This window comes from Mauremys reevesii, linkage group 14 (genome assembly GCF_016161935.1).
Source record: "Mauremys reevesii isolate NIE-2019 linkage group 14, ASM1616193v1, whole genome shotgun sequence".
Classification (NCBI taxonomy): Eukaryota; Metazoa; Chordata; order Testudines; family Geoemydidae; genus Mauremys; species Mauremys reevesii.
Genome location: NC_052636.1, coordinates 11,599,211 through 11,621,375, shown reverse-complemented (window position 1 = coordinate 11,621,375; position 22,165 = coordinate 11,599,211). Strand labels below are relative to the sequence as shown.

General features: G+C 45.3%; 1 protein-coding gene across 1 annotated transcript in view; it reads right to left on the bottom strand.

Moving 5' to 3' along the window:
- The window catches only part of LOC120381835 (zinc finger protein 850-like), a 77,557-nt gene that overhangs the window by 17,398 nt on the left and 37,994 nt on the right, over positions 1-22,165 (bottom strand). The window contains exon 2 of the mRNA XM_039499988.1: positions 19,311-19,886. Coding sequence (XP_039355922.1) covers positions 19,311-19,886 — 576 coding nt within the window. The remainder of the gene's footprint in view (positions 1-19,310; positions 19,887-22,165) is intronic.

The following is a 22,165-nucleotide window of genomic DNA, read 5'->3' as shown; positions in this document are numbered from 1 at the left end:
ATTCAACATATTCATAAATGATCTGGAGAAAGGGGTAAACAGTGAGGTGGCAAAGTTTGCAGATGCTACTTGTGGTAATGCAGTTCTGGTGGGACCCAACTGAGAGTGACAAATGGCTTAAAACAGGGCAGTTACAGCCCAAGGCTGGGATTTTTCCACCTGCAAGGCAAACCAAACCAGCCAGACAAAGAGGACTTTGGTTTCATCCCATTGGATAACCACAAGTCACACAAGCAATTCCCTTAGACACTCCAGTCTTCCAGTATCACCACCAGTGCACTTGTCTTGGGGATGAATGGTTATGAAAACCAACACCCCAATAAAAGTAAAAGGTTCTCTCGATCCCAAAGAATCAAGCCCCAGATCCAGGTCAATATACACATCAGATCTTACCCACAAATCATGCTGTTGCCAATCCTTTAGAATCTAAAGGTTTATTCATAAAAGGAAAAAGATAGAGATGAGAGCTAGAATTGGTTAAATGGAATCAATTACATGCAGTAATGACAAAGTTCTTGGTTCAAGCTTGTAGCAGTGATGGAGTAAACTGCAGGTTCAAATCAAGTCTCTGGAGTACATCCTCCTCTGGGATGGGTCAGTCAGTCCTTTGTTCAGAGCTTCAGTTTGTAGCAAAGTTCCTCCAGAGGTAAGAAGCAGGATTGAAAATGAGATGGAGATGAGGCATCAGCCTTTTATAGGCTTTTCCAGGTGTAAGAACCTCTTTGTTCCTTACTGTGGAAAATTACAGCAAAATGGAGTCTGGAGTCACATGGGCAAGTCCCTGCATACTTTGCTGAGTTACAAGGCGTATCTGCCTTCTCTCAATGGGTCAGTTGAATAGCTGATGGTCCTTAATGGGCCATCAAGCATGCTAGGCAGAGCTAATACCAGCTTGTCTGGGCTGTCTCCCAGAAGCACAGCATAAGTTTGAAATACAGACAGGATAGAGCCAATACTCATAACTTCAACTACAAAATGATACATACATATAGACCCCATAATTATAACCAGCAACAGATAACCTGGTCTTGGACACCTTATATGACCCCCTTTACATAAGATTTGGTGCCACTACAGGACCTTGGTTGCAACCATGTTCTATATGGTCCCAGATTATATCAATAACGTCACAATTCTAAACTGCTCAAGATAGTTCAGACCAAAGCAAACTGTGAAGAACTTCAAAAAGATCTCACAAAACTAAGTGACTGGGCAACAAAATGGCAAATGTGTATAAATGTCAAGTGATGCAGATTGGAAAAAATAACCCCAACTATACATACAATATGATGGGGGCAAAATTAGGCTAATCAGGAAAAAGATCTTTTTGTCATTGTGGATAGTTCTCTGAAGACATCCAGCAGTGTGCAGCGGAAGTCAAAAAGCAAACAGGATGTTAGGAATTATTTAAAAAGGGACAGACAGTAATACAGAGAATATCTTATTGCCCTTGTATAAATCAATGGAAATAACTAATTTAGACCCCATCATTTTCTATGTATATTTGGGATTATGTTTGCCAATGGGCTGCACTATGTGTTATCCTGACATCTAGGACTGCTGAGATCCTGCATTCAATATCCCTGCCCTTCCTGTTCCCGTTCTCCACTGAACCCCACGCTTATGTTTCCAGCTTCCCCAGGACTCTGTCTCTGGACCCATCTGTCAGCAAGAAGCAGTGCCAGCAAGAAGCAGTGCCAGGGAGACTTCGATTTTTGGGACGTGGATTTACTTTCTGTATGTTTTAGGAGACTCTTTGAAATTGAGTGTCTGTGACATTAAGCACAGTACAATCTGGACTGTTAACAGCTGTGTCCCCTCAGTTCCCCAAGCTTTTTACACTGCTCTACTGTGAGAGCAGCCACTCCTGGGCAGTTCACACGCAGTCTCCGGCATGTAACTCGCTCCCAGCTACACAGTATTGAGTGCTGCTAGTCAGTGACTCACAAATTACAGTACCCCACAGGAGAACCCCAGAAAATTCTCTGCTCCCAGACTTCCCCCAGAAATGTGCATTTTGCACTGTCCAGCACACTCCTGAACAATGGGAGCTCATATGAAATCTGTTGTTTCATCAGTGGAAAATGACATGCACCAGCCTTGTTATTCCAAATGGAGTTTCCAACACACTTTAATCCAAGCACACTGGTTAGATAAAACAATAAACCAAGACTTTTAACTACTGAAAAAAAAAATTGGAAGTGACTACAAGTAATGAGGCATAAAAGTCAGAATTGTTTATGAAAGAAACGCAAAGATAAAACACAAACTAATGTTTAACTTAACAAGCTAAAAGGGATTTAAAACAAATGTTTCTCCATCTGCTGAGACAGGCTGGTTTTCCTTTCAGCCAGGACTCCCCCTAACCTGCCCCTGCCGCCCACATTCAGTTCTTCAGGAGTTGTCATGAGCAGAGGGAAAGGGGGGAGAGAGAGAGAGTCTCATGCATTTTCCTCACCTCTTTTTATAATTCAGTCCTTTGTACTAGAAACCACTTCAGTTCTCAGCTGAGTCATGGTGACAGGCTGTCATAGATACGAGCTTCAAGTGTCCCTGTGATGGAATGTAAATGTCTTCTTCACACCTTCCCCCTGGTGGGGAATGGCTATTTGACCAGCTGTTTGCCTTGCTGTCTCTGAGGAACTTAGGGTTAGGGCTGCAGCTTTTTCAGTAATATCATAGCGTAAAATCTCATCACTTTCCATACAATGTTGCTACACAGTTTAACAGGAGGATATTTAAATGATACCTCACAAGCCCTACAGTGATAAATGAAGGGGAGGGGAGGGCTCTCCCTTTTATAAACACCCAGCCAGGCAGATTGCTGTAAAATCCTTGTTGGTGTGACTTCTCTGCTTGCTTTGCCTGTAAAGGGTTAACAAGCCAACAGGTAAAAGAAAAGGAGTGGGCACCTGACCAAAAGAGCCAATGGAAAGGCTAGAACTTTTTTAAATGGGAAAGTAACTTTCCCTTTGTCTCTTGTTCTCCGGAAAAGGCGACACGGAGTAGCAATGCTGTGTAAGGCTTGAAGCAGGTATGAAAATTCATCTTCCATACCTATTTTGGCTTTTGGATCTCCTCTGCTCTATTCCAGATGCTTTTCTTTGCTTGTAAGCTTTAAGCTGAACCCCCAAGAAAGCTATTTTGGGTGCTTACAAAAATTTTCTTTTAAGATCTAGCAAAAGCCTAAGTTCCAGATGTATTGTTTTCCTTTTCAATTTTAATTGAAAAGGGTCTTTATCAGGTGACTGACTGCAGGTCCTCTAATTGGCTTCAGGTGTTCTAGTTAATCTATAGCAAACTTTCTTCCCTCTACAGGGAATAAGGCTCCCTTCTAACCCTCTCCTGCTGCCCTCTGGCCAGGCTGTATCACACTGTGTACTGAGAACTCCAAGGCTTTTCCATGTCATGTGCTGTGAAGCTTGTGTTTGGGACACAGGAATTAGAAGCCACTTTGCAAAAGGAATATAAAGGGCAGCTGCATCATCTCCATTTTGTCTTCAATTCCTCTTCCTACCTCTGGAGCAACTTTTCTACAAGCTGAAGGCTTGAACAAAGGACTGAATAATGTGGATGTGTACCAGAGAGCCTTTCAAGCCAGGAACTCACCAATCCTGCTAAGAACCAGATGTATAGATTTCTGAATGTGTCTGACTGCTTTCCCAGTTAACAACTCCCTTTTTCTTTCTTTCTTTTATAATAAACCTTTAGTTTAGATGCTTTCTTGCTTATAAACCTTTAGGTTAGATGCCAATGATTGGCTGGCATCGTAGTATTTTGAGTAAGATCCAAACCTATACTGACCTGGTAATGTGGCTGACTCTGGGGTCAGAAGAACACTTTGTTTATGTGAGCAGAGTTTTTAAATAACCTCTCACTGTGCTAGACCTAGGTGCTGATTAGGAGCCAGAGAACTGGAATGCAATAAAGGGGGCCGTGTGATTTCTTTTTTCAGTTTCTCGATAACCAGTGTGGGGGATCAGAAGCACAGTTGGTGACTGGTCGGTGAGTTTAACTTCCGTGTTAACCACCAGTTTGGGGAGCCTCTGCTCTCCCTTTTTCAGCCTGCCCTGGTCTTGGCATTTTCAGTGAGGACCAGCCCAGACACACCAGGTTACACTAAGTATTAAAGTTAAATTAATAGAATGTTTTTTATGAGAGAGTTTTATGAAATCAACGGAACTCCTTTGTTTTCTTTCATCTGAGCAGGGTTTCCATTTTCCAAACCTGATGTGATCTCCCAGCTGGAACAAGGGGAAGAGCCATGGGTCTCAGACCTGCAGGGTTCAGAAGGAAAACAGACCCTGAGATCTCCCTGCAGAGGTGAGGAAACATTAAACCAACTCTGCGTGTGGAAGTGCCTGAAGGAAACATCTGGGATGCCCTACCAAGCCCTTGAGAGATCTCTCAGTTCATTATTGTTGCCAGCAGGGGTCATATCCTCAGGGTAACCATAGCTCATGGCTTCCCGTAGATTCTAGCAGACACCAGGCAGTAGCTTCCTCCCTTCCCCCTGCATATTTGGATGGGACTTGAAAGCCAAATTGATCCCCTCCTCTCTCCTGTTTTGGGGAAGAGTATGGGGGAGTTCAGTTTGTGATTTTTATTTGACCTCCCTCAGCACTTAGTTTGTTCTGGCTTTTCACTTTTCATCCCTGTTTGATGTTTCTCTCTTTTTCACAGCAGGTGATGCAATGGCATGTGAGAAAGAGGAGCAGAATTCTCAGCAGAAAAATGTTCAGCAAGTGGATAAACACAGAGCATTGTGGCAAAGATCAAAAAGCCATGTGTCCAGGAGTCATGAGGAGGAAAAATCCTGTGAGATTCAGCACAGACCAGAAAGAGAACAAGGAAACCAGCCGGGGGTGAAAATGGGTAAACGTATTTCCTCTCAGGGAACTCAGAAGGACCTCAAGGAAACCACAACAAAGCAGGAAATCATCATTGGAAAGAGAAAAAATACATGCACAGTGTGTGGAAAAAACTTACGTGACTACTCAGCCCTTCTTGATCATCAGAGAATCCACACAGTGGACAGGCCCTACGAATGCCGTGAGTGTGGGAAAAGCTTCACTCACAGATCAGCCCTTTCTGTTCATCAGAGAATCCACACAGGGGACAGGCCCTACGAATGCTGTGAGTGTGGGAAAACCTTCAATTGCAGATCAGACCTTTCTAAACATCAGATAATCCACACAGGGGACAGGCCCTACGAATGCCGTGAGTGTGGGAAAACCCTTCAATCGCAGATCAGACCTTTCTAAACATCAGAGAATCCACACAGGGGACAGGCCCTATGAATGCTGTGAGTGTGGGAAAAACTTCACTAGCAGCTCAGACCTTTCTAAACATCAGAGAATCCACACGGGGGAAAGGCCCTATGAATGCGGTGAGTGTGGGAAAAGCTTCACTCAAATATCAACCCTTTCTGTTCATCAGAGAATCCACACAGGGGAGAGGCCCTATGAATGCCATGAGTGTGGGAAAACCTTCAATCGCAGATCAGCCCTTTCTGTTCATCAGAGAATCCACACAGGGGACAGGCCCTACGAATGCCGTGAGTGTGGGAAAACCTTCTCTTGGCACTCAGCCCATATTAGCCATCAGAGAATCTGCAAGGGCAATGAACACCATAAAACCCTCTAGGGCTATCAATCTTTTTTCTTTAATACTTTTCCTGATTCCCACATAACAACTTTTTAAATCTGTTTGAACTGTTTGCAGCACTGTTATCCCTCAGCTTGGCCAGATGAGTGGCCCATTTATGCCTTTTGTAGTTTGCCTTCTTTTGAGGTGGGCCCATTTGTGCTTTCTATCAACTCAATTATCCCACAAGTAACTGGAGTGTGCCCTTCCTATGAGGAACCAGGGAGCGTCACATTTATACCATTGCTCCTATTGCAAAGTGATTGTTAGAGTCACCAGTGTTACAGATTGTATCCTTGCCAGTTGTTCTCACATTGCTCTGGGTTGTGCTGAAGAGCAGTTACATTGGGAATTTTTCATATTATAGTTAAATAAAGAGGAGCAGGGGAAAGAAGTGTCATTTCAGCCTCTGTGACACTGGAAGGAGATGGGGTGGTTCAGAGGTTCCCTCCTTCCCCATCACTCCAGAACTGTTACATTTTGGCTTCTCTGTGCAGAGTTTATTTTCATCACATTCTATCCCTCTACTTCTCAAAATGTCATATGAGGAAGAGTTCTCAGCTGTCTGTGCTTGGAGATGATGCTTTGATTTCTTTCCTCCTATATCAGAGTCGCTATGACTGGAGATGAAAGTGTCAAAGACCTGGAAGGGGAATTGAAATGGATCCCAAATATAGTGTGATTATTTGGCGTTTAAATTCCAGGTTTCATCTATTGGTAAAGCCACTTCTGGCAAGAGGACTATTTTGTCCCCCATTATGGGATGCTGGGATACTTACAATTTTGTAAATAACATAACTGACTATTGAGAGATTGCTGAGTGAAGCTGCTTTGAATGGATCAGAGGAGAATGTGATGGGAGAATCTCTTGTCCTGATTCTAAATAATCAGATGTAACCTGCTCTGGAATTTCTCTTCATACTTTCATTGTCATGTATTGTAGTCCTGAGGATTAATCTGTTGGTCTGTATAAAATGTCTTTTTGATAAATTTAAGTATGTAATAAACTTATAGATTTATAATTTGCAATAGCTGAAATGCAAGACAGACATCCAGGTCAGACATCCTGTGACGCTAAAGGTAACCTTTAGGACCCTTACTCAGAAAAGTAATAAGAAGACAAATTACCTATGCAAATGTCTGGAGACCTTTAACTGAACCAATAACAGTAAAGGGTGGAAATAGGGATTTTTGCCCACAAATCTAACAAGTACACCACAAATGCGTACATAACTGTCACTCATACGCATACATATGTTAGCCTATGAGGCAGGTGTACCCTAACATTTCCGTGGGGGAAGACGAAATTTGGGCATAGGAGGAAGGATTTCCGAATAATGCTCTATAAAAGCTGAAACAAATCACTATTAGGCAGGCGATACACCCATCTATCTGTTCCTGTTTACCCATCGCCTCAACCCCATCTACGCATCGATGCCACCCATCTACAAGGCTATTAACTATTAATAGGCCATGGTATTCTTTCCTTTCAAAGCTGTAAGTATAAAGGAATCTAGTTTCTGCTTTACCTTTTAAAAAGCACCTAGTTTATATAGGGTTAAAGTCATACCCATACTATCACTTCCTCTACCAAAAGTGTGAACAACACCCAAAGTGCTACTGCACAGAGTGAGTTTATAACAGTGTATTATCATAAATATATCTCTTAAATAACTGTGATATTTGTAACTTTGTAATCTCGAACGGTTTTAATATTTTTACATTTTCTTATTGTTTCATTGATTTTAATAAAAGGTCTTTATGACTATTTCTGTCTCAGTGTAAGTTCCTGTCATATACCCCGAAGCTCCTTTTATAAACTCTGTGAAGCCTGATTCAGGACGAACTTTATCTTCTGATCATACACATTGGCGAGCCATACCCATGTTATTAATATCTATTAATTATTAATATTACTAATTAATTAGAAAATTAATTATCAAATAAAATTAAATTAAGTGGATAAATTCCACCGACCCTACTAACCCACCCCAGATCAGGCTACAGTATTCTGTCTCTCTGTGATGTGGGTTTCTCTCTTTCCTGAAGGCTGTTTGCTCACCCAATTGGATATTAGTTCAGGTCGATAGGACGTAGCTCAGATTTCTTGGAGAATTGAAGACAAATGACCATTTCCTAAAGTCCTCATTTGTCACTTCAGCTTTGCTTTTTCCCCACCCCTCCATGATGACAGTTCAAGTGCAGTTCTGTCAACAGTGGAGAACTCTCCAATTTACTGCACACGCTAACAAAGAAACAGCAGTGATTTAAAATCTCCATTCGGAAATGGTGAACAACAGCAGAAGCCCAACTAACTGAAGGAAGTGCATATGATCACAGTGTAGTTCAATTATTTACATCAGTATTTTCTCAGATGATTTGGGGAGAGAATTCCACATTGTGATTTTTAACTTGGCAAAATGCCCATGTATTTGGTTCCCGAAGCATTTTTGTAACCCAGGCCCCACAGAAGATCTTTCCTATTCGGAATGCTCCCCTTCATGATGCAGATGTTGAGGAAAGAGAAGTGGTATTTTTGTTCAATTTATCCTTAATAGATGCTCAAAATGTGTATAAAATGAAATCAATGTTGGAAATCTAATAGCTGCAGAAAAATAGCTCTTTTTAAATAGAAATTTTAGCTCTGGTAACGAAGATTCTGATCCAGGCCTGTATCCAGTCCCTTGCCTGGACCTGTATCACCAAATTAAAGAAAAGCTGGGCACGTTTCCGGAAGCCGTTGCTTACGACACTGCTGAGCTTTTGAGTGGTTTTGTAAAGCATTCTACTTCTGAGAAGTGTAAATTCACCCTAAAAAGGGCAAGGAATCAAAGGGCATCGGGAATGTACATTTTTTCGGATGGGGCAAGAAAAGGGAGTAGCATTGTCCCCCTTGGGTAGCCCCTGTTCAATTCCAGGTCAGAAAGCAAAACTCTCCTGCAAGAATATCCAAAAAATATTGGGTTTCACTTCATAAGTACAGTTTTGTGGCAATTAAATGATGACCCTAAAATTTCATAAAATCAAAGAACGCTGAACAAAAAAGTGTGGGAAATACGGCTGTATCTGAGAAAATGGCTTGGAATGAAGGAAGACAAAAATTGATCAGCCATGAGAAAAAGCCCTGTTTCCCCCTAGTTTGGAACTTCTCTCACAACTACTGGAATAGAAAAGCTAAACAAATGGTGCTCTATTGTTGCAAAGGAGATTGAAGTGAGGCCATTTTCTCCAGAAAAAAGAAAATGGTCATGTCAGGAGTGGGATTTGAAACCACATCTCTATGCAGAAACCAGAACACCCAAGAGAGAGGAAAAAAGAGTCTTAAAACTGGCACTTTGGACAAGTCCACAATCCTAATGCTACAAAGAATGTGACTTATCAACCCTAGTTTTCATTAATATTTAGGAGGCCAAGATGGCACATCTCTTTCAACTCCTAGAGACCTTCTCCAGCACAGCTGATTGTTAGGCACACTCACCCGGACCTAAAGTTACACGTTTCCTGGAGTTCCATGAGTTCTGCGGTGTTGGAATCTCCCTGCTCACATTTTAAGCGAACAAAAGATGGGTGCTGGTATTCTGAGACCCTCAAAATCCTGCCCCGGGAGCCAGGCAGTTAAGCAACCAACATCCACAACCTCTACCACACTAGTATCCTGTCTGGCAACAACTCGCTTATCAATAGCTGGTGTCTGAATTCCTCATTTCTTTGTTGTTCTGTCAATGTAGTCTCCACTTTCCTATTGCTTGTCTGCATAATCTCTGTCTGGTTCTGTGATTGTTTCTGTCTGATGGATAATTAATTTGTTGGGTGTAAAGCAATTAAGGTGGTGGGGTATAACTGGTTAGATAACCATGTTACAATATGTTGGGATTGGTTAGTTACATTTCAGTAAAATGATTGGTTAAGGTATAGCTAAGCAGAACTCCAGTTTTACTATATAGTCTGCAGTCAATCAGGAAGTAATGGGGGGGAATGGGAATGGGAGTAGGGGAATTGGAGTTATGTTTTGCTAAGGGGGGGAATGGGAACAGGGACACAGACAAGCCTCTGTGGTGTCAGAGCTGGGAAGGGCGATACCGAGGAAGGAAATTGGAATCGTTGCTTGCTGGAAGTTTACCCCAACAAACATTGAATTGTTTGCACCTCTTGAACTGCAGGTATTGCTGCTCTCAGGTCATGCGAGAAGAACCAGGAATGGGGGCGTGATGGGATAACCCCTCTAAGAAGTATATCTTTCAGGGTGTGAAAAAACCTGGAATCAGTATAATTAAGCTGCCCTAAGCCATGGTTAGATACTGCTAAATGAAAGGAAAGATTGTTCTGTCAATGTAGCTATTACAGGGATGGAAAACCCCTCCACTCACTGTAGCAACTGTCTACTCCACAGTGCTATAGCAGTGTCACAGCAGCATTTTAAGTGTAGACAGCCTCAGAGTGAGACCAGGTCTGGCTCTGTGGATGCTCAGGCACTACAACAAGAGCAGCGACAATACACTAATGCTTCCGTAGTTGGCAGGATTCAAACTTGCCTGGGAGACCCCAATGGATTTCTAGTCCATCGCCTTAACCACTCGGCCACAACTACTTGATGTATAGGTGCTTCACTACACAATGATTCTGTTCTCACTGAATTGTCACTTCACATTGCTCAGACCAGCTCCCCCAGCACACTCCTGGCTGTGCATTAGTGTAGGTGTGTCCATGGCTGAACAACAAGGGTTCCTGCCCATTTCCCTTCTGGCTGGAGCATGATTAGAGTGTGTTTGTGGTTAACGACATTGCTATAGATTGTTGTTCATTCCCCACACTGACAATTCAGACCGCCCCGTTCCTATTCGAATCTCCACCAGATCATGCCAATAGCCGGGTCAGGATTTCTCTGGGGCACTGAAATGTTTCAGGGGGTTGGTGCATGAACTCAGCCTTGCATCCATCCCTGATGTTTCATGGACTAACAACAGCAGCGTAAAGAAAGAGCTGATCCAATATCTCACTGTCAGAGGTGAAGGTGGCCTCGTCCCATCTGCATGACCATTGCCATTGCAGGAGAGAAGGTGTCAATGGAATCGAATGCCTTGGCTCAGACAAGAGACACAGGGAGGTTTTGCTGTTCATGGATCTGTGCAAAGGAAATTGTGTCTCTGTGAAATTGAGGAGGGAAATGAAACGTCCCCATGGTGGCCCAATGCCCTAAGGAATGTGGGCGATGGACTCCGGCTGGGAAATGATTTCACAGGATCAATGTATTGCCCTGATTAAAAGCTATGGCTAAAAGGCAGCCACTGTTGACAGTACCTGAACCTGTGTAGGGACACCCGAGTGGGTATCAAGTCCATTGCCTTAACCAGGGGTAGTCGATTATTTTATCAAGATTCAAATTTTTTGGTCAAGGTATAGTCACTGTATAGACGCCAGAGAAAATAATACACTGATGATAAGAAGAATATAGAAATATTTTGCAGTCACTATGGGTATAACTATGATAATTGTTTTGTGTTTCACTCTTTATATATGGCACCACCAAGGGTAAAACTAAACGTCTCTTCAGATAGCAGGGAGTGTTTGTGTTCATTCCTGCTAGCTACACAGGGATTTGATGTAGCTGCTTTCAATCCTCCGGCTCTGCCGGGATAAGTAACATTTCAGGCTGTCACTGAACTGAAGGAGGGAGATCATTTTTTGACAGGTTACGCCTCCTCTTAAAGGTGTTTGTCTGGCAGCATTGGTTCTCAGGTCTCTCCTGAGGGAAGAAAGTTTCTGTGCAAAATACCAAAACTTTTAATAGAGCGGAGGGAAAGGCAACGGCCACATGATGAGGCCAATATGTACCGCAACATGATTCTTTTATGTGGGATGACTCTGAACACTGACTGATCTGCACTCTCTTGTGTTTGAAGAGATGTTTAGTTTTGCACTTGGGAACCTATAAGGCTGAAGCAATGTTATGGATAGTGACACTGTGACTGAAGGGTGATTTAAGGTTGTAAAAATTGTTAAAAACACTGAGCTTAAACATAAACTGCCTGTTATTAAAGGCTGGTTTCCCCACGTTGGTTCCATAAGCTCTGCTAGAAAGGCCCTGGGTTCTCTCCTGCCTCGGTGGGAACTAGAGGGAATCGTCCCCTGCTGCCCTTGGCTCCAGGCTGATTTTTCTGGGGAGGGGGCGTGGAATTGATTGGTTTGCTGTTGAGAAGGGAGCCAGGCCAGTTCTCAGGGAACGAGAACTCCCAGCATCTGCCCAGCCCAGCCCAGGCTGCTGCCCTGTCCCAGCCTCTGTTCCCCTGGGGGCCCTGCATGTTTGACTCTAGAGCAGGCCGGGAGTAGCAGCTGAGGCAGAGGACACCTGGGCTGGGCAGATAGGGGGGAGTTTAGCAAGTGGAAATGGTAAAACCGCAGTGAATATTAGCTTGGACTCGACGGCATTTCTCCATTGGTCTGTCTGCTTTGAGGCAGGGACAATGACACGTCCTGCTGCATTCGTCATTTCAAAGGGGGGTTTAGGATTTTCATTCTCAGACACGGTGCACAAAGCAGGACTCAAACCCAGCGTGCAAACGAAATGAGCCACTCACAGGTTCTGGCAGCCACAATGAGCCTTTGGTGTGAGAGCTCAGACCTGCCCCTGTCCCAGAGGGAGGGGGGTGTCTACAAGGGGCTTGGACCACTGATCTACCAGTGCCTAACTCCCAAAATTTTAGTAACTCTATTATCAGTGCCTGTGAGTGTAACTTAAACCATGAGAAAAACCACACTCAGCTAGACCAAAGGCCCATCTAGCTCTGAATCTTGTCCTCTGACAGTAGCCAAGCAGGTGCCCCAAAAGCCACCACTGGGAGTTGAACCCACGTTCACCTGTTTACCAGGCAGGTGCTTTAGCCAGCTAAGCCATGTTTCCTGCCCACACCTGACTCCCTGCCATCTCCACCAGGCCCTGACAAGCTTTCCTTGTGTTTGGATTCTGCAAAGCAGAGGAGCAGGTGACGTTTTCCTTGCAAGCTGTGTGTGTGAGTGAATCTTTGGCCAGGTCTGCACTACAAAGTTGTTTCAGCAGAAATATATTGCTCAGGTGTGTGAAAACACACAACGCTCCTCGGTCGGCAGGTTGGTGTGGCTGGTGTACACACTGCAATGCCACGGCTGGTGACAAAACTGCCCTGTTTTGGTGATAAAATAAAACCACTTCGATGAGAGGCCTAGAGCTTTTTGCAGCAAACTTACAGTGATGGAGTGCCAGTGTAAATGCTGCTGGTCATTAAATCACCATAACTGGCCTCCCCCAGTATCCCACAATGCCCGCCGTGAACTCACCTGCCCTGCATTTCTGCTACAGAGGCTGGGCCCCTCCCCTTTCATAGCTCCAGGAAGTTCTGACAGCTGAGCCTGCTGCTCTGCTCCGGCAGCCAGGAGCAAATCACTGCCGTGGAATGCTGCTCTCCGGCACTGCGAACACAGAACAGGGGGCGGGAACTTCCATGCATGGGGGGGCAACGGCATCTGAACTGTGACACCCCATGACATCCCTTCCCTCGAGGAGGCTCTTACCTTCTAAACAGGGATGGCTGTTTTCTAGTAAAATCACTACAAGGGAAGGAGAAAACTCGAAAGAGGTTCCTCCTGGTGCTCACGTGCGTGAACCCAAATACTCTCTCAGTCCTCAAAGAGAGACCTGGAGAAGGAGACTTGCTGGAGCAAAGCCACAGGGGTCTCTGAGGTTTCCCTGGCCCCTCGCCCCTGTCCTGCCTGGCTGATGTCAGCATCTCTCTGTGAGGTCACCACCTCCCCACCGCCTTGGACCAATAGTCTGAGGTCCTGCAAAAGGCCTTTGTGATGTCACTGCCACACCCCTCCCTTGCTGTGCCAATGTCCTGCCCCTGCCCAGGCACTTTGGAGGTTTGAGCTACTCCCTGGGGATCACCCCACTCAAGGAGTGTTCGTTCTAGGCAGCAAGCCGACTAGACAGGGAAACATCAGACGCTGCTCCCAATGCTACACTCAGTTTTTCAGAAATTAGTCAACTTTATGGCCAGAAGAGACCATTAGTGCATCTAATCTGACCCCCTGCATATCACAGGTCTCCTGAATGACACAAGTGCTACTTTTGGGGCAAACACATTGCAGAAAGGCACCTAGTCTTCATGAAATGACATCAGGAGATGGAGAATCCATCACTTTCCTTGGTAACTTGTTTGTTGAATATTTGTACCTTAGTTGTCATATGAATTTGTCTCTTTTCACCTTCCAGCCATTGGGTCTTGTTAGGCCTTTCTCTGCTCGATTAAAGAGCCTTTTAATACCCAATCCTTTCTCTCCATTAAGGCACTTCAGCACTTCAATGAAGTCACCTTTCAATCTTCTTTTGATCAGCTAAACAGGATGAGCTCTTTCAATAGCTCACTAGAAGGCATTTTTCTCCAGCCCTCAGAACATTTGGTGGCTCTTTGCTGTCCCAGCTCCATTTTCATTGATGCCGTGTCACCTCCTGTGATGTTATTGACATAATCTGTAACTGTATGGATCACCGTTGCGACCACTGTTCTATATTCGCAGCCAATATTGTAGAAAGGCTGTTGTGTAAGGGGTCTATGGAGAGGTTCTGTTTGGCTGATTATAATTATGCTATCTCTGACTGTGTATCATTTTTGTAGTTGATGTTATGAATATTGGCTCTGTGCTGCCCGTATTTCAAACTTGTGCTCTGCTTCCAGGGAACACTCCAGCCAGACAAGTTGGTGTCAGTTCTGCCTAGCCTGCTTGATGGCCCATTACGGACCATCAGCTACACAATCGGCCCACTGAGAAAAGGCAGATACGCCTTGTGACTCAGCAAGCTATGCAAGGACCTGCCTATGGACAGAACTCTAAGGTTTTTCTATGCCATGTGCTTAGAGAGATGTATTTTCCATGCCCTGGTTCCTCGCTGACCCAGAGAGAACAAAGGAACACGAGAACAAAAACCTTCCCCCACAGATTTGAAAGTATTTTCTTCCCTTATTGGTCCTTTTGGTCATGTGCCAACCAGGTTATCTGAGCTTTTTAACCCTTTACAGGGTATTTTATGCTACCTGTAGCTATACGTTTATGACACCCTGTAAATAGCAATCTGCAGAATCTGATTCTGAGAAAGGGCAGGGTGAAGGGAAGTGGCTTCAGCAGATTTAAGGAGCATGCTCAATGCACCATAAGTAGCAAATTCCTACACTCAGCAGTTTCTCACACTGCACCTGAGGCAGCATGAGGCAGGGGCTCCATCGCTGTCCAGACCCCACCCAAGAGCAGATCCCCAGGGGCTGCGAGACCCTCAGCTTCTGGGACCTGTGTGTGGAGTCTCTCTTCTGCCCACCCAGGGCTGCCTGGGGTCCCTCTGGCCCCTGGTGCCTGCAGCCCTGGCCAGGGACAGCAGAGCCTGGGACTGGGTCCAGCTGGAGAAAGTCCCCACCGCGGATGGGCACAGAAAGTGCTTCAGTGAAAGTCTGTCCCTGGAGCAGCCCTCTGGCACCGCAGCAGCAGCCCGGAGCTCAGCCCGGGCTCCCAGCGCACACCGGAGGCAGCAGCAGCAGCGTCTGGTACCTTACAAAGCCCGGCCTCCAGGAGCTGCCCCACGGCTCTTTTCCTTGTTTTTCCTGCTTCCGTCCTACCAGCCCCCCACTGCTCCGGCCCCTTCAAGCCCAACCCAGGCTGCAGCTGCCACAGTCACCGGGCCAGGGACTGTCTGAGGTGGGAACTAGCCCCATCTCTGCTCCCCCTCCTGCCCCTGTGCGTCCCAGAGCCGCTGCAGGGACTGACCCGCACCCAGGCTCTCGCTCCTATTAGCGCTCACAGGGGCCAATCCAGCTACGGGAGAGTGAGCGCCCCTGGGAGCTGGGAAGTGACCAAGTCTCCCTGCCAGAGGGTGCGGGAGGAGGAAGAAAGGGAAAGAGGAGAGACTGAAAGGGGATAAGGAGAAATAAGTGAGGAAAGCAGCACCCAGCTCTTTTCTACTGCATCACCCCTGAGCAGATTGCTCCTGAGCTCTGGGTAAATAGCCCCCAGTGTCTCCCAGATCCCCCTGCTCCCAAGGCAATGCACATAGGGATCTCCTTCCTGCCAGGCGTGATTACAAGCAGGTGTGGGTATCACCCTTATGCCATGATTGGAGAAAGACAGCAAAGCTTGGGAACACGTCCTGTATTTCCAGTCCAGTGTGACAATCCCGGCTCCAGGAGGGGTTTGTTCTCTGCTCCTGCTGGATGGGCACAGAATGGGGCAGCAACAGGTCTGTGTCAGTTTTTGTTGCTCCACGTTCCTTAACTTAGAACAGTGTGAAATGAAGAAAATGGAGATTGAATTAAAGGGAAATAGACAAAGAAAAGTTCCAGCCCCGGTTGCTTATTGAAAGAAATGACTCAATTTCCCAGTTACAGGTTTTATTAACATGAACAAATAATCCCAAGAGCGCACGTCACTAAGGCTAAATGACTATAGACACCACTCAGCTAAGGGTTAAACAACACAGTGATAAAGTTCAGGTCAAATCAGGAAATCAATGAGTTAACAAGGATACTGCGCTGGAATCAAGTAGTCAATTTAGTCCAACCATCCGATTAATACAGCAGAAAAACCAACCCCCTATAAATCCTGAAAGAGCAACCCAAGGAGGCAGGTGCACATTTAGTGATGCCGAAACCCCAGAGATTTTTCACCCAGGCAGTGCAACCCAGATTTACCCAGCTGAATATTTCAATGCCGAAACCTAATTATTGCTGACATTTAGCCCACAACCTCAATGCTAATTACAGTTTTCTCCTTAGATTTCACTATTCTGTAGCTAATACTTCTCCTTGCCCTCTCGGCCCAGAACACATACAGACCTTAGAGAGACATTAGTAAAAGAATTCAAACAGCTCTCGCTGAACAATACGTATCTGACCGCTCAATTCCTTGTGATGCTTGCATAGGTGAGGCGCATGCGTTCAGTCATTCCATAGGGCAGGGTTTTAAGGCTATTAAGATTTGGGAACTATTCTTCCTAGCATCTTCCCTTGTAGATTTCAGAGGTGTTCACACCTCACTGAGGCGCACTGTTATACCCCAATCAAAGAGAAAGGCCGGGAGTTCTCCAACTTCATAAAAAGAAACAGACAAAAAATAGAAAAGGGAACAAAGCGTTTCTAAAATAATAAGGGGTTGGATCTCTGCACCTCTCGGGCTTTGGATTCGCCAGGAGTAGGAACTGTAGCTGCAGTTTAGAAACCAGGTACTGGCATAGATTTACTCTCTCTCAAGTGCAGGGCGTGACCTATGTCTCATTCTCTCTGTCTCCCATCGGGTGATGGGACCATGAGTGAGAATGAGGAGAAACCCCAGCAGGAAGATGCTGAGGAATTAGAACCAACTGTGCTCTATTTTCACACTTCCTAATTTTTCAAAGAAGCAGGAGGCAGAGAGGCGATACAAATGCATTAGACTCAAGAGCAAAACTAACGACAGGTCTACACTAGGAGGGGCTCGATCTAAGATACACAAACTTCAGCTATGGGAATAGCAGAGCTGAAGTCGACGTATGTAGGTCGACTTACCTCGGCATCTTCACAGCGCTGAGTCGACTGCTGCTGCTCCCTGTCGACTCGCTTGCGCCTCTCGCAGTGCTGGAGTACCAGAGTCGACGGGAGAGCGCTCAGGGATTGATTTATCATGTCTAGACTAGATGCGATAAATCAACACCCCCAATAGATCGATCGCTACCCGCTGATCTGGTGGGTAGCATAGACCTGCCCTAAGAGACCAAACCACAGACTCTGGACTCAGCATTCAAGTATCCTGCAGTCTGAACTTCGCATCTGATACATTCCCTCATTGGCTACCATTATTTGGCCAGCAAGGAAGTGCTCCTTGTCCAACAAGGCAGCCAGATTGGGACCCATAGGCACGGAATGGCTCTGAAGGAATCAGCTGTTTCTCTCTGTGCTTCATATAACTTTGGAGCCAGATGGTAAAAGACAGTTGTGCCCAGTTTAATCATGGCGTCCTTTAGGAATGTGATCAATACCACTTAACTAGGGAGCAGGATTCTAAAACACCATAGCTTCCATATCTGGGGTGAAAATCAACCATCACTACCTGCAATTTCTACCTGAGCTCGTCAAATCTTTGACCTTACTTGGAGTAATTTTACACATCTCTGGTGTAGAATTCTTCACCAACCACACAACAGATCAGTAGCGACAGTGAGGTACAACTCCCCCTACTGTGCCCTTTTATTTCTTTAATCTGGTGGCACAGATTTAAATTAGGAACTAAATTCAGGTGCGGCTTAGAATCCCTGTAAGATACCAAATGTCAGGTCTCTATTAAAAATAGGTATCTTTCTGCAGATATATCACATTCAACATGGGTTTCAACTTCTACACATTTGCAGCATCTCCCAGGGGTGAGCTGAACAGAAATGTCACCTCCATTTTCCCCATCTCTACCTAGAAAGGGATTGCATTTCCCAACATGCACCTGATTAGGAAGGAGATATCTTCAGGAGCGATAGGGCCTGGGCCACAACGGCTTTGGGAGCCCACTGCATGGGTATTTTGCTTAGTTCCAAGTCATTTACTAGGGTATCATCTTCCCAGCCCTTTAGAAAAGATTGACCTAACCAACTGCACAACAGGGGGATTGGGATGGTGATGGGGAATAACGGAATCCCTCTGACTTCCTCTGTAACAATAGGAGATAAGGTGTGAAATGACATTTTCCCCTATCCCTGCCCTGTTCCTGCTCTTTGTTATAGTTCAATATAGTTTAAGTGAGGAAAATGGTAGTAAAAATATCTGCTCTCCAGCACAACCTGAACCAATATCAGAGCAACGGGGAAATGAAACAATTTGTTCCCAAAGGGGGAACTCGATGACTAACAATTGCTGTGAAAAGGGGGAACAGTATAACCGTGATGCTCAGGGTTTGTTTAGACTAGGAAAAGTGATGCAGTTTAGGTTAGGACAAGGGGAAAGCTAATGGCAGCCACTGCACCTGGACTGCATCTGCTCTACAACTATAATTGTCTTTTTACACCAAGATCACTAACTTGAGCAGTCAACGCCATGTACAGTCCTAGTGGATTCCAGGCACAGGTAGTTTTTGCCTCAGTGTAGCTTGTTGGGAATCAAACCTCTCTCCCACCTGGAGCTGATGGAGCTTGGCTGTTCTCAGTGGTAGCAGATGACAGAACAAGGAGCAATGGTCTCAAGTTGCAGTGGGAGCCATCTAGCTTGGATATTAGGAAACTAATTTTGCTAAGGTGGTGGTGAAGCACTGGAATGGGTTACCTAGGGAGGTGGTGGAATCTCCATCCTGAGAGATTTTTAAGGCCTGGCTTGACAAAGCCTGGCTGGGTTGATTTAGTTGGGGTTGGTCCTGCTTTCAGCAGGGGAATGGACTAGATACCTCCTGAGGTCCCTTCCAACCCTGATATTCTATGGTTCTATGACATACATCCTATGGCTCAATAGAAAAGATCACAGACTGACCCCAAAGAAGGGTGAGCTGGAAAAGGCAGAAGCAGGCAACCCATCTGGGAGAGCTGAGCTACTACGGTGAAGATGGTGCAAACATCACTATGGGGGAATTAGCAAATGTGATTTAAAAAAAAAATCTTTGCTCAGCCCTAGTCAAGGCATTTATTACAGTTCTCTTACGTGGATTTTCTGATGCCTGATAAGGAGTGAGCTCCAACTGAAGCTTTTCCCGCACTCAGAGCATCCAAAAGGTTTCTCACATGTGTGGATTCTCCTGTGTGTGATAAGGTGTGAGCTCCAATTGAAGCGTTTCCCGCACTCTGAGCAGGTATAGGCATCTCCTGTGTGGATTCTCTGATGTGATATGAGGGCTGAACTATCAGTGAAGCATTTCCCGCACTCAGAGCATGTGTAGGGCTTCTCTCCTGTGTGGATTCTAAGATGTGTGATAAGATGTGAGCACCGACTAAAGCTTTTCCCGCACTCAGAGCACGTGTAGGGTCGGTCTCTTGTGTGAATTCGCTGATGTGAGATGAGGGTTGAACTATCAAGGAAGTGTTTCCCACACTCAGAACATCCATAAGGTTTCTCACCTGTGTGGATTCTCCGATGTGTGATAAGGGCAGAGCTTTGATTGAAACATTTCCCGCACTCAGAGCACATGTAGGGTTTCTCTCCAGTGTGGGTTCTCCAGTGTGTGATAAGGGTAGAGCTCTGACTGAAGCTTTTCCTGCACTCGGAGCACATGTAGGGTCTCTCTCCTCTGTGCATTCTCTGATGAGTGACAAGGTCTGAGCTCCCATTGAAGCTTTTCCCACACTCATGGCATGTGTAGCGTGTCTGTTCCAAGTTGATTCTCTCGTGTGGAAGAAGATCTGAGTGGCTACTTAAGTTTTCTTCTGACCTCTGCTGAGTCTCACAGGCTGTTTCTTTTTCTGGGAGTGCACAACTCCGGAAACATTCCCTTTGGATCTTCCTGACAACGTTCCATGTGGTTCTACTTGCTCAGCATCTTCCTGCTGGGGTTTCTCCTCCTCATTCTGACTCACCATGCTATCACCTGATGGGAGACCGAGCCAATGCAGACATAGGTCACTACCTGCACCGGAGAGAAAGGAAATCTCAGAGAGAGGAATGGTAAAAGGGATGAACAAACCAAAATGTGTGTGGGAGAGATCAAACCTATCAGGTGCTGATTTTCACCAGAACACTCAGTTGAAAGCTACATTGGGCAGGGACCTGCTGCCACTTGTCAGAGCATAGGTGGGAAGCCATGAGTCACATCTGCAGGGAACAATCCTGAACTTGGAGGGCTCATAGGGTCTTTGTAGGGCATCCCAAATGTTTCCTGAAATCACAGACAGTTTTGAGGAATCCCAATTCCCTACCTGTGCAGGCAGCTCTCAGGAGCACTTCTTTCTCAGCGCCCTGGAGATCTGGGACCCACGGCTCTTCCTCTCGTTCCAGCCGGGAGATCACATCAGGTTTGGAATCTGGAAGCCCTACTGCAGGCAAAGAAAATAAGGGAAGTCAGTGGAATTTGTGGGATACTTGTCACAAAGAATATTCCATGGTTTTACCCCCAGCTCATTTTTAAGCAGTAACATCCCAAGGCCAGCTTCCTTGGCTCAAAGTGGCAGGAGAGTTGTTAATCATATTCATTACCTTAGTGCCTAAGAACAGACTAACAGTGAGTCCCCATTGTGCTAGGCAAAGTACAAACACAGAACAGTAGATGGCCCATGCCCTGAAGAATTTACAATCTAAATACACAAGACAGACACAGAATGGGTTAGAATAGAGAAATTCAGACCTGTCTGTAAAGCCTAGACTTTAAGAACTTAGGTGTATTTTTATCACTTAGCTAGTTACAGGGTATAAAAACAAAGAATCAAAATCACAGTCTGCCTGTGAATGGGCCTTCTCTCACTAGGATAGTCTGAGGCCTTGTTCTTAGGCTAAGGCCTTTGGCTAAGCAGTAGGGGCAGCCATAAGCTGGGAAGCGAAGGGTCACATCCTCACATCCCAAACCAGTCACACTGAAATAAGGTGCTATTGGGCTGTTAGGAAGTCGATCCTGTCCTGATAGCGCCCATCACCACCAGATAAAGAAACAGATCTTAAGATGGTTAAAGAAAACTTAGTTTGACAGCAGCCTGTCTGGCAAGAAATCACGTATCAAGAGTTGCGGTTGTGAAACTCTTTTCTGTATTGCTTTTTCTTTATGTCCCACAATTTTCCATTGTTAATCTGTCTGGTTCTCTAAGTGTTTCTCTCTGCTGTATAATTAATTTTGCTAGGTGTAAGTTAATTAGGTAGTGGGATATAATTGGTTAGAGAATTATATTACAATCTGTTAGGATTGGTTCATTAAATTTCAGTACAATGATTGGTTAACGTAAAGCTGAGAATATTACTATATAAACAGGAGGGGGAAGGGAAATTGGAATCATGTTTGTTAACAGGGGGGAAGGTGGAACAGGAACACAGGCAAGGCTCTGCGGCATCAGAGCTGGGAAGGAAACACTGGGGAACAGACTCTATGGGAGTATAGACATAAGCCCGACCGGTGTGAAGGGCTTCGGAATATGCTTGCTTAGAAACTAACCCCAATAAACATGGCATTGTCTGCGCTTCGGACTTCTGGTCTTTTGCTGCTTGCTGTCTGCGTGACAAGAACCAGGGAAGCGGGAGGCCTCTAACATAACTGACATGACCTGATAACTAAGAGGTGAGCCTTTAAGGAAGGTTTTAATACACGTTGGAAATGATCAGGGATTCCCATGAGCACTGATGAGGGGACCATGCAAAATATGCATTTAGTTCCTTGTCTTGTTTTATATCCTTTCCCCATTAGGCACACTGTCATGGATCCATGGGATCTGTGCAATGCCTGGGCATTTAAATAGTCCTCTGGCTTCAACACTCCTACTTCAACCTGTGAGCTCTGCCAGCAGGTCCAGCTGAACGACACTCCTGTTCAGAGACTGTTCCTCAGTCAATGCACAGAGCAAGTTTTTGCTGTGGCACTGGGC